This window comes from Muscardinus avellanarius (genome assembly GCF_963383645.1).
Source record: "Muscardinus avellanarius genome assembly, chromosome: 4".
Lineage (NCBI taxonomy): Eukaryota > Metazoa > Chordata > Mammalia > Rodentia > Gliridae > Muscardinus > Muscardinus avellanarius.
Window position 1 is genome coordinate 90355683 of NC_137789.1, and position 15802 is coordinate 90371484.

At 44.7% G+C, this 15802-nt stretch overlaps 1 protein-coding gene across 2 annotated transcripts in view; it reads left to right on the forward strand.

Annotated features, from left to right (window-relative positions):
* The window catches only part of VCL (vinculin), a gene marked incomplete at both ends in the record, with an annotated part of 143710 nt that extends 134404 nt beyond the window's left edge, over window positions 1–9306 (forward strand). Inside the window, 4 exons of one of the 2 annotated variants that reach the window (XM_080694392.1) lie at window positions 2690–2893; window positions 5029–5232; window positions 5654–5758; window positions 9160–9306. In XM_080694392.1, the coding sequence (XP_080550518.1) occupies window positions 2690–2893; window positions 5029–5232; window positions 5654–5758; window positions 9160–9306 (660 nt within the window). The remainder of the gene's footprint in view (window positions 1–2689; window positions 2894–5028; window positions 5233–5653; window positions 5759–9159) is intronic. The other variant, XM_080694393.1, reaches the window with a different exon arrangement.
* Between the last annotated feature and the right edge of the window lie 6496 nt (window positions 9307–15802).

The window sequence follows — 15802 nt, forward strand, 5'->3', positions numbered from 1 at the left end:
AGCATTCAGGAGGCTGAGACGGAGGATTATGGTTCTTGGACAGCCTCAGCTACTTAGTGAGGCCTCTGAAACTCAGTTAGACCCTGTTTCAGAATAAAAGAATAAAAAAAATAGGGCTGGGGGTGTAGCTTAGAGGTAGAATGCCCCTGGGTTCCATCCCCAGTACTGCAAAAAAAAAAAAAAAAAAGTAGAACATGTCTCTGGGTTCAATCTCCAATACCACAATAGGTAAATAAATGAATAGCATTGGTCTACATATTTCTCCTACTCTGCATTTGCAGCCAGGAGTCCTTAGGTCTGAGTGTCCACTTGAGATCTGGAGCATCTGAGTTCGCTGCCTTTGAATTGTGTGAAGTCAGGAGCTACTTAAAACTTTATATGTGGGGAAGAATATGTGTTTGTGCATCTGTCAATCTGTTTTCTTTGTATGTTTTTTTACTCTGAACCCTACCTGCAGGAGCTGGCTTCTCTACAGAATAGGATGAGTTTTATTTGTTTATTTATTTATTTACTTACTTATTGCAGTACTGGGATAGAATCCAGGGGCATTCTACTCTGAGCTACAGATGCAGTCCCATTTATTTATTTATTTATTTAGCAGTACTAGGGATTGAACCCAGGGCATTCTACCTCCAAGCTCTACCCCCCACCCCAGCCCTATTTTTTATTCTTTATTTGAAGCAGGGTCACTCTAAGTTGCTGGCTACGAACCTGTAATCCTCCTGTCTCACACACAGCCTCCAAAGTATAGTAGGATTACAAGCCTGTGACACCATGCCAGGCTTATATTTTATTTTGTTGTGGCACTGGGGATTGAACCCAGGGGCATTCTACCTGTGAGCTACACCTCCCAGTCCTATCTATTTATTTATTTGTTTATTATTTATTAATGGTACTGGAGATTGAACCCAGGGGCATTCTACCTCTGAGCTGTACCCCGAGCCTGGTTTTTTTTTTTTTTTTAATTCTTTTTTTTAAATTTTCAAATTTTTTTGCGGGTCTGGGGATGGAATCCAGGGGCATTCGACCTGTGAGCTACACCCCCTGCCCTAATTTTTATTCTTTTATTTTGAAACCAGGTCTCACTGAGTTGCAGAGGGCCTCACTAAATAGCTGAGGCTGTCCGTGTATTGCGATCCTCCTGTCTAGGCCTCCTGGATGCTGGGATTACAAGCACACGCCACCACACCTGGCTTATTCTTTATTTTGAAATAGGGTCTTACTAAGTTGCAGAGAGCCCCACTAAGTAGCTAAGGCTGGTCGTGAACCTATGATCCTCCTGTCTCAGCCTCCCAAGTACTGGAATTACAGGTGTGTGCCACTGCGCCTAGCTAATAGCAATCTCAGATAAAAAAAAAAAAAAAATTTTTTTGTCTGCAGTACTGGGGATGGAACCCAGGGGCATTCTATTTCCAAGCTACATCCCAGCCTTTTTTTTTTTTTTTTTTCCCCTGCAGTACTGGGGATGGAACCCAGGAGCATTCTACCTCTAAGCTACACCCCCAGCCCTATTTTTTATTCTTTATTTTGAAACAGGGTCTCACTGAGTTGCAGAGGGCCTCACTAAGTAGCTGAGACTGTCTGCGAACCACAGTCATCCTTTCTCAGCCTCCCAAATGTTGGGATTATCAGTGTGCGCCACCCCAGCCTATTTTCAGCATCGGATCCCCCTTTTCCTCTTTGGACGGTTTATAATTCCTATGTCTGGTACTAAATTCATGTTCTTCCCTTTGTGGTTCTTAATCTTCCACGAGCCCTCATTTTGGGCTTCTCTGAGGTCTCTTCTGAGCTGAACTCATTTAGTTGCCAAGCATGTGCATTATCTAGCTCGGGCACTGTATTAAAGTGAAATCTGGGGTGAGAGAACCATTTGGCAACAGGAGATTTAGGTTATACTCAAAGAGAAGCTTTCGAGCTGGTGCTAGCCATGGATACAGCAAGACATTGTAGATGCTTTGTTTCCGCAGACGTGGAGGGGAGAGAGCTAGTCTGACCTGTGGGTTTTCCTTAGAGCAGGAAGCTGGACAAGGCATCCTCTCCACCCTCCTGATAGCTGGGTCATTTTGGGCACTTGATCACCTACTCTCTTTTGGGCACTCTTCACCTACTCTTGTGTTTGTTTTGTCTCTGTCCTGGTTCAACATTTGTTACTTTTGACATTATCGTTTTTCATTCTGGGACTTTTAGCTCCTAAATGAAATAATCTGTATCTGACAGCTGCACAGCTGACCTGTCACTTCTGGGCCCCAGGACAACGTAGAATAGTGACCATGTGATCCAGCGAGGTGTTTACTGTGTTCTTTTCAAAGCAGCTTGTGTGACTGCATTGACTTTTCCCTTTCAGATTCTTTTTAAAGGTACTTAACTGCTCTTCCAATGTTTGATTCCTCTAAAATTGTTCTGTTTGAGAATTGTCAAGTGTATAAAAATGAATGCTGCTTGCTTTCTTGATACAGCTCTCTGGATTCCCGTTGCCATGGGAGCAGGTCCCTTTTCTTTTTGCAGCACAGGATGACGTGGGCCGACTCCCCCTTCTGTGGACCTTGGTTCACCTGGCTAATGGAGAGGACCCAGTTTTCTTTCCCATTGTAGGCAACCTTTGGTCACTAAACTGCTGAAGCTCCGTTTCCCAAGTCTGACCTCTTACTAACACTTTCCCTGTTTCTCATCCTTCCCGCCGTCGACAAAGCCGGGTACCCCAGCTGCTGAGGTGGGTATAGGAGTTGTAGCCGAGGCAGATGCGGCTGATGCTGTTGGGTTCCCTGTCCCCTCTGACATGGAAGACGATTACGAACCCGAGCTGCTGTTAATGCCATCCAATCAGCCGGTCAACCAGCCCATTCTGGCCGCGGCTCAGTCCTTGCATCGGGAAGCTACCAAGTGGTCTAGTAAGGTACTGCTAAGCACCCCAAGTCGGGCCTGCTCCAAATGCATCCGGCCATGTGCAGCCTTGACACCTTGCATCACTCCTGATCTGTGCGGGTCCTGTGAGTCTGAGCAGGGCGGGGATCTACACCTTGGTGTTAGGACTAGCTTCACAAGTCTGAAAGGTCTGCTGATGCCAGATTAATGGGCTGGCATTTATGTTTAGAGGATGAAGAGAAATAGAGTCAGTTTTTGAAAGCACTGTTTTTAAACTAACTTAGTGGCCCTTGTTGGAACTTTAAACTCCGTGGGAAGCTGTAGATGTACTCAGTGACTTCTACATCCGGAGCCATTGTAGACCATTAAGAGGTCCCCTGGCCTGACCGTTGAGCTTTGCCACCCCTGCCCCCACGACCTCTCACTGTGGATGGCTCAGGCAGAGTGGACCAGGGTGAGCAGCAGCTTTCTACTGCAGTTCCAGGGGAGGGCTGCATGCTGCCCTGCACTTGGCTGTTTGGCAGATGCTGGCCTTGATGGGGGCCCAAGGGGCAGGGGCCTCACTGACTGCTTGTTCAGGTGTCTCAGTGGGAGAGGTGGGAGTGTGAGACAGTGCTCAAGGCACAGGACAGGCGGCAGCAGAGCCTCGGCCTTGGACTGAACCAAAGCTAGCCTGGGGAGGAAGTGGGGCGGACCGATCACTTTATTCCCTTTGAAGGTGGCATGTTGCAAGAAGAAAGGGTTTGAAGAGTGATGGGCAATGACTAACCCTAGCACTATGCTGTCTTCTAACCAGTCATGGAATCCTGAATGACCCCAGGTCTGCATGGAAGAGGTGGCCCAGAGGGCCTTATCTAACACACCCCTCACCTCATGGCTTCTCTCAGACCTGTGCTTTCTCCTGCCTCTGTTTACTGCTTCAGACATGGCCCATCATCCAGCATAGGTAGCTGTTTCATGGTGCCTGTGGAGATCTCTGGAGGAGCACTGTGCAGTGGCATGGTTTGTGTTTACTACACTGCATTGTTCAGAAATTTCAAAGCCTGTGGGGAGAAATGAGTCTGGCCTGCAAGTTAGTTTTAGACAAACAGTATAGTTACTGCAATATACTACTATATTTTAGGTAGTCATGGACATAAATTATATATACACACCACACACACACACACACAGAGTTGAAGGCAGGGTCATTCTACATCCAGCCTACACCACCAGCTCTTTTTGTTTTAAAACAGGGTCTTGCTACATTGCTGAGACTGTCTTCAAACCTCTGATCTTTCTGTCTCAGCCTCCTGAGTACTGGGATTACAGGATTGTACCACTGCACCTGGCTTATTTGTATATTTCTTTATTATGATCCATGAGGGTTTCAGTGGATCAAATGTTAAGTCTCAGATAAACCGCCATTAGAGTTCCATTTACAGCTGACTTGTGATTTTTATTTTTCTGATTGGTACCCAGCATCCTCTTAGTGAAGGCTCCATTAACTGAAGTCTTCACTTAGCTGAAAGGACTGAAGAATTGATTCTTAACCTTTCTACATGTGAAAAATTTAAATGACACATCTTTTCTTCAGGCTGACAGGACAAACAGGCAGTAGAGGGGGCCGGAGCAGTCTAGATCAGAAAAAAATTTTTTCTTTTCTCATTTAGGCTGAGAACAGTTCTTGGGGTTTAAATTTTAGTGTAGTAGAGAGAGTCCTTGGTTCAATTTGTCACAAGGGTAAGAAGGAAGAAGATGGCTTCAGCATCTGGAATGTTTCCTCTGTATCGTCCTCTCTGGCCAGTTCTACCGCTTCCTTTCCTGTTACAGAAATGAGCATGCCTGATTAACGACTCCTTGGCCCTGACCCAGTGTCACCGATGCTGCTAGCCTGGAGGCGCTGAGGTGCTTGTCCAGTGCTGTGCCTGGGGCAGGTTGCCCTTGCAGACTAATACCCAGGTCTTGTTTCAGTCAGGAGATTGTCTCTTCTTCACTGGGCGCTGGGGCGAGTGCATTGCCTCATCCTTTCCTTAGTGCCACCCGTCACTCCAGAACCACCCTTCCCCTCTTCTCACTTTCGCAGGACTGCCCGAGCGGTGGGCTCTCTCCTCTCTTCACTGTTTCTACTTCCTTCACTCGGCCGGGTGTGGGCAGGGCTCACACTCTCTCTTTGCTTCTCTCCAGGGCAATGACATCATTGCAGCAGCCAAGCGCATGGCTCTGCTGATGGCTGAGATGTCTCGGCTGGTGAGAGGGGGCAGTGGTACCAAGCGGGCACTCATCCAGTGCGCCAAGGACATCGCCAAGGCCTCCGACGAGGTGACTCGGTTGGCCAAGGAGGTTGCCAAGCAGTGCACAGACAAGCGGATCAGAACCAACCTCTTACAGGTACCTGGGAAAAGAGGCCGTGTGTGTGTGTGTGTGTGTGTGTGTGTGTGTGTGTGTGTGTGTGTGTCAGACAGACAGACAGACACTCTGAGTGGCTGAGTGGGAGGGTGTGAGGGAGAAAAGCAGCAAGCAGAAAACTGGATGAGTGAGTAGGAATAAGTACTCAAGAGGGAAAAGAAACGGCAGAAAGGAGATGTATACACATACATTTTTATTTTCTTATTATATGAAAGAATCTGAATGCTTCCATTTTGGGGCAAAGTGTCTGGACTGAGCTGAGGGTAAAACAAGCATATCCTGCTGCTAGCTGACTGAGTGGCTCCTGCATGCCACCACTGGCAGTACAGAGGTGGATGTCCTGTCCCGAAGGAACTTGTGGGCAAGACAAACATGGATGCCAAGGAAATTTAACTTTCTTTAGGTCTGTGAGCGAATTCCCACTATAAGTACCCAGCTCAAAATCCTGTCTACGGTGAAGGCCACCATGCTGGGCCGGACCAACATCAGTGATGAGGAGTCTGAGCAGGTATGTGTCTTGCTTTTGCTTTCTTGCCAGCAGCTTTTGTGCCATTTAGTTGTTTCTGGGACATTTACCTCTGAGTCAAGTATTGAGTATGTAGGATGGACTGGAAGACCCGTCCCTCCAGAGGGGCTGTGCTGGAGATGCACCAGGAGAGTGGGATGAGAAGTAATCTTGAGTGGTTTTGTCACTTTACAGATGGGAAGTTGAGGCACAGGGAAGTCAAGTGTCTGAAGTAACTCCATGAGTCAGTGGCAGTGAGGACTACACTGTTCCCCTACTGGAGTAGGCATGGCTCTCTTGAGGCCTCCAGTGCCTCTTTTTGACTGGAGAGAATGTCTGCTTTCTCTCCAAAGAGAAAAGGCCTCAGGGTGGATAGTGCGGGGATGTCCAGAGATCTGAGGTTTGGCCTGTGCTGACTCCAGCGCAGCTCAGGAGGCATTTTTCCTATATGTTCCGTAGGTTTCACTGACAGGGCAGAAATGAGAACTGGGGAGAGTTCTCCAAGTCATGCTTGCTTATCTATTTATTTGGTGGTACTGGGGCTAGAACCCAGGGGCATTCCACCTTCAAGCTATACCCCCAACTCTATTCTCGCTAAGTAGCTGAGGCTGGCTGTGAACCTGCGATCCTCTTGTCTCAAGTATTGGGATTACAAGCGTGCGCCAGCATGCCCAGCTAAGTGATGCTTCTTGTACGCACTTAGCCATCACTTCTATCCTGTTTCTCTCCCTCCTAGAATTGTGGCCCAGGTCTTTCAGAAAACTCTCAATTGGCCAGGTGTGGTGGCACACGCTTGTAATCCTAGCATTTGCGAGGTTGAGCCAGGAGGATCACGGTTCGCAGGCAGCCTCAGCTTAGTGAGGCCTCTGCAACTCAGTGAGACCTTATTTCAAAATAAAGAATAAAAAAATAGGGCTGGGGGTGTAGCTCAGAGGTAGAATGCTCCTGGGTCCCATCCCCAGTACTGAACAACAACAACAACAACAAAAACTTAATTGAGCACCCGCCCTGCTCTGAGCCTGATTACCTGTTTCTTCTATGGTAGGAGCACATCTTGGTTGGGGCATGTGGAAAAAGCAAAGAGGGGTTAACCCCCCCCCCCCGTTTTCTCTTTTTTGGGTGCTGGCAGTTGAACTCCAGGGGTATTCTACCTCTATACCCTCAACTCTGTCTTATTTTGACAGTCTTGCTATATTGCCAAGGCTGCCCTCACACTTGCCATCCTCCTGTCCAGCCTCCTAAGTATTGGAATTACAGGCGCGCAGCACCACGCCGAATTCTTGATGCTTTCATTGCTGTTTGCACCACCCTATTCTAATCTAGCAGTGCTCATCTGGCCCTCTCTCCCCAGCCATGGGGACTGTATCTTTAACCCTAACTTACATATATTTTATGTGGAGTTAAGTACTAGACTGTTTCCCTGTCATGTGATCTCTTTTACCTAAAGATGGGGGGAAAATGGGGAAGGAAGGAAAAAAACTGAGCAATTCAGACTTAATTTTAGTTTTTTTTTTTTTGGTCGGGTTTGGGAATGGAATCAGGGGCATTCTACCTCCGAGTTAAACCCCCAGCCCTATTTTTTATTCTTTATTTTGAAGCAGGGTCTCACTGAGTTGCAGAGGGCCTCGCTAAGTAGCTAAGGTTGTCCGTGAGGAGGATTACAGGTTTGAGGCCAGCCTCAGTAATTTAGCAAGACCCTGTTTCAAAATAAAAAGGGCAAGGTATACTGCTTGGAGGTAGAGTGTCCCTAGATTCAATCTTCAGTGCTGGGAAGGAATAAATTGTAGTTAAAAATTATATAAAGGTAGAAAGTAACGGTGTGGTAGACTGGAACAAATGTCTCCAGATGTCTTTGGGCCTGAGTCTCTCTGTTGACAAGAGAAAAGACCTACTGGTCAGAAATTCTAGCTCAGTTATTTCTCCCAGAACTTCTGAATGCTATGAAATTTCATGCACAATTTTTATGCATGTGGACAGTTTTCTGGGGAGAACCCACAGTCTTCACTAAATCCTCAAGGGATTTATGACTCAAAAATAGTTAAGAATTACTGGGCTAAACAATCATTAAATTCTCTGACTTTCTATGTGTAAAGTATCAACAAGATCCCAGTCCTTGCTGGGAGAGGTGGCGCACGCTTGTAACCCCAGCATTTGGGAGGCTGAGATGGGAGGATCAGGGTTTGCAGCCAGCCTCAGCTACTTAGTGAGGCCCTTTGCAACTCAGTGGACCCTGTTTCAAAATAAAGAATAAAAAATAGGGCTGGGGGTGTAGTTCGAAGGTAGAATGCCCCTGGGTTCCATCCCTAGTGCCAAAAAAACCAAACCTAAAACAAAAAACAAACAAACAAAACCCCTCCTAGTTCTATAAGTTAATATGTTTGGAAGACTAACTTACTTAGATTTTCATAGACCTATAAGATGGTTGCTTTTGGCTTTTTAAAAAAAATTATTAACTGAACCTTTATAAAATGCCTCCTATGTGCAAGGCATTGTGTTAAGCACTGAAGAATACTAGTGAGCAAAACTGACAAAAATCTGTGCTCTCTGTGATGGAACATGAATTTTAAGGTGGAAACATGATAAACAGATTATGTAAAGCATGTCAATTAGTGAGATGGCTTCCATTGAGAAAAATGAGGACAGTATTAGGTAAGGTAATGAGACTTAAGGAGTTGAGCAGGTGATCTCTGATTTGGTTACCTGGGGGAAGAGCATTCCAGGTAGAGAGAATAAATATCACAAAGGTAGGCAACCATGGTGGCGCACGCTTGTAATTCCAGTACTTGGAGACCGAGACAGGAGAATCTCTGACTTGCTGCCAGCCTCAAGAACGTAGGCTCTCCACAATCCAATGAGACCCTGTTTCAAAGTAAAAGATTAGCCGGGCGTGGTTGCACATGCTTGTAATCCCCGTGCTTGGGAGGCGGAGACAGGAGTATCATGCAGGTTTGAAGTCAGCCTCGCTGGCTTAAGAGATCCTGTCTCGAAATAAAAATATACAAAATAGGTGTTTGGGAGTGTAGCCCGGAGGTAGAAGGGCTTCTAGGTACCCCAGTACCACCCCAACCCCCCCCCCAAAAAAAAAAAAAAAAACAAAAAACAAAGTAAAAGAATAAATTAGGGCTGGGAATAAAGCTCAGAGATAGAATGTCCCTGGGCTCTATCCCCAATACCACAAAACAAATAGCAAGAGCCTTGAGGGAGGAGATTTGAAGATCAAGGAAGGGTACAGACCTCTCTGAGGGTAAAAGTTGGGCTCTTTTTTGGGTGTACAGATGCCCATCAATGATGTGAGCAAATACAGGTGGAGGTGGCGTTCTGCAGTCCAGTCCTGGCGTAGCCCTACTTGGGAGACGGGGTTGCACCAAGGACCTCAGTGATGGAGAGCTCTTCTTTCTTGGCAGGCCACAGAGATGCTGGTTCACAACGCACAGAACCTCATGCAGTCTGTGAAGGAGACTGTGCGAGAAGCAGAAGCTGCTTCAATCAAAATTCGAACAGATGCTGGATTTACACTGCGCTGGGTCAGAAAGACGCCCTGGTACCAGTAGACGCTCAGCCGAACGTGGTTGGCGCAGAAGCCCCTACGAAAGTGGAGAATGACCCGAGATCCAGGAGCCACCAAGAGTTGGCTAGGGGTTGAAAGCCACATCCTGACACATCAGAAAGGAATGAGGGCCTCTTCATATTAGAAAACATTTATGCTCTTTTGTCATGTACACTTGATGTGTGTCTCCATGTTAATCCTGTACTCTCAAACAGTTATACTCATGTACACTCTATCCCAATAGGCAAACTGGGTTTCAGCCCATGGACTTCGTATAAGCTCACAACCCAAGAGCAAACACTAGCCCGACACCCTGCTCTGCCTGTTCCCTAGGAGACATTTCCCTCTTTCCCTTTCACTAGCTGCCAATTTTCCCTTCAGGCTATCATGACCCAAGGGCCCAAGCAAGAAAGATCACTGTGCCTCCAGAAATTGTTTGGGCCTTTCACATTGCTGCCGACCTCCCTGTGTTCTTTTCAGAAGTGATCTTTGCTGCTGAAGGAAGAGGTGGCCTCTAGGGAGCCCCGGCATATGTGCTCAATCTTCTGCCCTTCCCCAACTTAATTCTACTTTCTCACAGCATAAAACCAAATTTCACTGTCAGGAGGAAACCACAGAATGATGATTCTGTCCTTACCATACCCCTGAGCACGGGATGTCTGTTCTATGCTAGGGAAATTTCCTGTTCCATCTCCTGCCTCTGCCTGCCAGGATAACCATCCCATGAACACCTTGTATGTGTTGGTGCTGCTGCCCACTGGAGGGGTAGAGTAGCCAGATCTGGCCCTCCCTCTTGGTGGGGCCATGCCTAGGACTTGCATGCTTCGTCATTGCTGCAGAGGTCCGAGGCCTTACCATTCATTCTTAAGCTTTATTTTTATTTTTTGGTGTTAATGGGGATTGAACTTAGGGACATTCTACCTCTGAGATATACCCCTAGCCCTACTTTTTTATTTTGAAATATGGTTTCAGCTGGGCATGGTGCTGCACGCTTGCAATCCCAGCATTTGGGAGGCTAAGACAGGAGGATCAGCTCATAGACAGCCTTAGAGAGGCCCTTTGCAACTCAGTGAGACCCTATTTCAAAATAAAGAATAAAAAATAGGGCTGGGGGTGTAGCTCAGAGGTAGAATGCCCTTGGGTTGCATCCCCAGCACTGTAAAAAGAAGAAAGAAAAAACAGAAAAGAAAGAAAAAAAAAGTAGGCTCTCATTAAGTTGCATATGGCCTCAGAGTTGCTGCGGCTGGCAGAGGAGCTGTGATCCTCCTGTCTCAGCCTCCAGCTACTGTGATTACAGGTGTGGGCCACCACACCCAGCTAAATTCTTAGCTCTTTTTGTTGTTTTCCCTGAGCTGCAATAATGAATTTAATTTTTAACCAAATCATGTCTCCTATCCTGGCTTTTGTAGTGTCCCCCTGTTCCCTTTCTAAACAAGATTAAAAAAATGTGTAGGCATGTTTGTCTACATTATCCCCCCCCCCCCATTTTTTGTGGTGCTGGAGATGAACCCATGCGTGCTAAGCAAGGGCTGTACAATTGAGCTATATCCCACCTTCCTATGATTTTCTTTTTTTGAAATAGGGTTTCACTATGTTGCTTGGGGCAGGTCTTGAACTCCTGGGTTCAAGTATTCCTTCTGCCTTGGCCTAGTACCTGGGACTACAGGTATGTGCCACGGTGTCTGGTTTCATCTGTAATTTTGGAAGATCCTTTTTATCCTCTTGAAATATTCTCTTTAAGAATGTCTAACAGAAGCCAGGCATGGTGGTGCCTGCTTGTAATCCCAGGACTTCTGGAAGTCCTGGGATTACAAGTGAGACCTTGTTTCAGAATAAAAAATAGGGCTGGGGGTGTAGCTCAGAGGTAGAATGCCCCTGGGTTCCATCTCAAGTACTGGCCCTCCCCTGCAAAAAAAGGGCAGTCTTGTCTGAAGAAGACCTCCTACTTAAGGGAGAGTGCTATTTACAGACTACGGTTTGGGTGCTATTGGGGGTAAATCAGTGGGAAATATTTTTCTGAAATTCCTACCTCCCTTCAACTAAAACTAAGTCCCTTGTGTTCTCTCCCTGATATATAACTGTTTAAGAGAGAAATTAATACATTTAATTATCATCATAGTACATTTTCTACTTGGCAAAGTGAGAAGCCAACACTTCCATATATATATATATACTTATCACTGTTGTCTATACATTGTCCAGGACACAAAACAGTATTTCTTTCCAAACCCAGAATAAGAGTAAATCCTTTCTTCCCACCCAAAACGTGTGTTGCATCTCAATATCAAACGTGTAACACTTAAGTCTGTCCTGTTCTTAGTCCTCTATTTCTTTTCAACTTATCAAGATTATTTTCAGGGCCCTCAGCATATCTGTATAGTTGCTTACCTGATATAAATGCAATATTAATGCCTTTAAAGTACAAATCTATGCCAAAGATCACCTTTTGTTGTACTAAAGATTACTTAGAAGAAATAAGAAAATTCACGTTTGCTCTCCAAGCTCTTCCAGTGTTGAGACACTGGTGACACTTTATGCCGGACGTGCTTTTCTCTAGCAGCAGTACTCAAGACACAGCGAAGCAAAAAACAAGACCCTGAATGATTAGAGATGTCACCACTAAAAACTAGATTTGTAAGCTAGGATTTATTATATGCAAATATTTTGTCTCTTCTTTTGTTCTGTTTAAAACAATAAAACTCATTTGTATAAATAATGCTCTAAATGATGGGTGTTATGTTAGCAGGAACTTTTAGGTCAGGTTTTTCCTTTGGGTTTTAAAAAACAGTGAATGGATCTAGTCCTCAAGATCTGAAAACTAAGGATTTTTATTTAATCCATTTGAAAGCAGTAGACCTGTCATACAGTTACTCGTCAAGGGCCCTTTAAAGGCTGCGGCAGAAGTGGAAGTGACCGGTAGGCAGCGGGCACAAAGCGGCCCACCTGCCTGCCTGGCTCGCGAGTCCTTCCTCTCAGGATTCTCAGTGGAGACTGCCGCTGTCCCCTAAAAGGCTCAGCCGTCAAATGTGTAGGAGTATCACAGACCCATTTCTTACATTCCAAACTCAGCACAGAATAGTAAGGCTTTCAGGGATCACCAGGGCCTCCAGGCAGACGGAGCTTTGGAGGACATATTTCTTTTCTTGCTTGAGGAATCCCTAACAGTAGAAGTAGGTTCTTGAATAGAGTTGGGATGTCAGTGTTTTCTACACGTGAAAGGCTTAAATATCATTAAGGGATGATATTTACTGTTCACAGCTACAGCTGTCATAGAGGCAAATTCCAGCCTGCTTGAATTAAAGGGCAATGTTCAAGGCCACCGAATGAGCTCAGCAATCTCTTACACTGCCTCATTTACGCTAGTTAACATGTTTACTGGTGCTTCCTTCCTGCTGCATTACAGTTAGTTGTTTTCACAAATCAGTCACTTCTGAGGACAAAAAAAAAAAAAAAAAAAAAAAAAAAAAGAGCCAGTAAATGCCATGGTTTTTTTTTTTTTTTTTTTTTTTTTTTCATTACCAAGAATGGGACCCAGGGGCATTCTACCTCTCAGCTACACTCCCGGGCTTTTTTTTTTTTTTTTTTTTTTTTTATTCTTTATTTTGAAATAGGTCTAAGTTGCAGAGGGCCTAAGTAACTGAGGCTGTTTGAGAACCCACAATCCTCCTGTCTCAGCCTCCCAAGTACTGAAATTACAAGCATTCACCAGCTACACCTGGCATAAAACTCTTTTTTGAATAAAAGGTAGAGGAATTTTGGTAAAAGGGAGTATTTGGGGATTCGATAGACCTGTGCTTGAACAATTTCCTAGCACTACTGAGTATTTATGGATGTATACTGGTAGTTGTAAAGAAGATAGTTTTGATTACATACCATTTAGTCTGTGGCCAGAAAGGTGATGCTCAAAGGACATGTGAATGGCTGTGAACACACTAAGTTTAGGAGGAGCACTTGGAAACGCTTGGTAGCAACATTCACACCTCCTTTGATGATACAGAAGGAAATCTGATCATGTTCAGCCTGCTGTGACACTGACAGTGCCCACCTGAGAACGTGTGATCAACAGTCAAGCTAAACAGAAAAAACCAACTTGTTTTCATCTTTTATTGACGTATAGCCAGAGCTAGAGAAAGGATTTATTGAACTCTATCAAATTAATAAATACAATAATTTCATTGTAAAAGGAAACAGTTAACTTGGACGTTGTAGCAGAAATCGCTAGAGGCAAGGGACTCTTGGCATACATTTATTGACTAGAAGAGGACAGCACAGGAGGAAATTTGACAGTTGAGGTGTGGATGGTTGAGATTGGATTTTCTGCAGAAAGAAAAGCAAATGTTCCGATTGTTCTTTTGAGGAAAGAACTTTGAAGAGTAACAATAAAAACAGCAAAAACAATTGAACTGGCTGAACCAACCATAGGTAAATGGAATAAATACTTGGCGACATCTTGATTTTAGTTGCCAATCTCAGATTGGTTACCCTAAAAGTTTATAAGCTGCCAAAAAGCAGCAATTCTTACTAGATGAAAGACTGGATGCCTTAGGCAAGCAAAGGTAAGTGTGCTCCGGTGTACCTGCCACAAGCTTGGACAACATAACAGCATGAGAGAGCCTCAAGGCGCTAAAGGAAAGTCACAAACAAAACAGAAGAACGGAGCGCAGGGGAAGCAAAGTAGTGGCATAGCAAAAACAAAGAGGAAGAACAAGCATTGATATTAACTTTCAGCCTTCTTCCATTATCACAAATTTATGTGGCTTACTGGCCCCCTTTTCAGAAAAAAGATTACTCAGCACTCTAGAAGTCTATGTTACTAAGTGAATAAACAGAAAGATGCAGTGACAAGTTTGTCCTTTTTTATGTATCTGTATTTCATTTTAGCATCAGCAACTTTGGGAATCTAAGCTTTATTTGTTTATATCTGATGAGAAAAATAACTGGGCAAGGACTACCACGCCAATAAAGTTGAGTGAAACACTGCAACATATAGCGACCTTCCAACTGTGATGACTGGCACGGAAGCACAGCCGTCACTGAGGGTTGTGTTTCTGCCTCAGCATAAGGTTCTTTCATGTATTTTGTCAGTAAAGACAGTTAAGTACTACAGTGAAAACTGTGATAGTTTCAGGAAGGAATCTATCGGTATAGCCTTGAGACACATAGAGTATGAAATGGAGTTTCCCTAAAGAAAAGTGATGAAGGCAAATCCCACCCTGTATGAATGCAACGCTGAGCGCAGTGGTGCACACCTGTAATCCTGGTAAGGAAGGCTGAGACAGGAGGACTGCAGGCTTGAGAACAGCCTCAGCAATGTAGTGAGACTGTTGGCAACCTTGAGATACTGTTTCAAAACAAACAACATAAAAAGGGTGATGTAGCTTGGAGGTAGAATGCTCCTGAATTCAATCCCAGGTACCACCACCGAAAGAAAAAAAAAAAAAGAATACAAACAAAAAGGTACAAGATATTAGCTGGGTGCAGTGGTGCACACTGCTGGTAATCCCAGTACTCGGGAGGCTGAGACAGGAGGATAGCAGGTTTGAGTCCAGCTTCAGCAACTCCGTGAGCTCTTGTTTCAAAATAAAAAATAAAAAGAGCTGGGAGTGTAGCTCAGAAACAAATGCCCCTGGGTTTAATCCCCAGTAAAACACACACACACACACACACACACACACACACACACACACACACACACGACAAAATATTTAAAAAGATATGCTAGTGAGGCAGATATATTTTTCCTACTTTTGCTGAACTAGGTAGGGTATGAGGGCTTTTACGCCAACTATAGTTTAAGGAATGTTAGATTAAAATTATATAAAGCAAGGAGATGGTAAAGGCTTAAGTTTCTCTTTTACTACTTTAATTTGCTTAAAAGCACGAATAGTTGTGCTGGCAATAACTTCCTTAAAAGCAGAAATAGCGTTCCCTTTTGTCACCTTAATAAAGCATTTGCCCCTTTGATACAAATGATTACTACTGTGCTATCTAACAGCTAATTGGATGGCACAAAATTGAGATGGTATCTACTGCAGCAAGGTCTTTTAAATCAAAATCTGAACTTTACATAAAAATCTTATTTATAAAAAATACAATACCAAGTACAGTGAGGATGGAGCATGGAGCAGCGGCGCTCCCTGCTGGGCCGTGTGGAGGTGGCTTTGCTACAGTGCTTGCTTAATGGCACAAGTGAAGAGCTGAATAAGGCAAACACTTGGAAGAGGCAGTTCTGTAAACTTCTGGGGTGGGGAATCTCCTGTGAGGACATACTGACTGGGGATGGCTAGGATCAGAAGGTAGTACACTGGGCTGCACCTGATATCACATCAGTTTCTGCTGGGTGAGACCAGTTTCTTGCTCTAGGAGAGAGCATCGCTGTAGCCTTCTGCCTTCACTGCTACAGTGTGCAGCGTCCAGCTGGTACCACCTATGGAAGAAATCACCTCCACAAGCTTCCTACGTGAAGATACAAAATAAGCTAAGTCCTTAGAAAAGTTTCC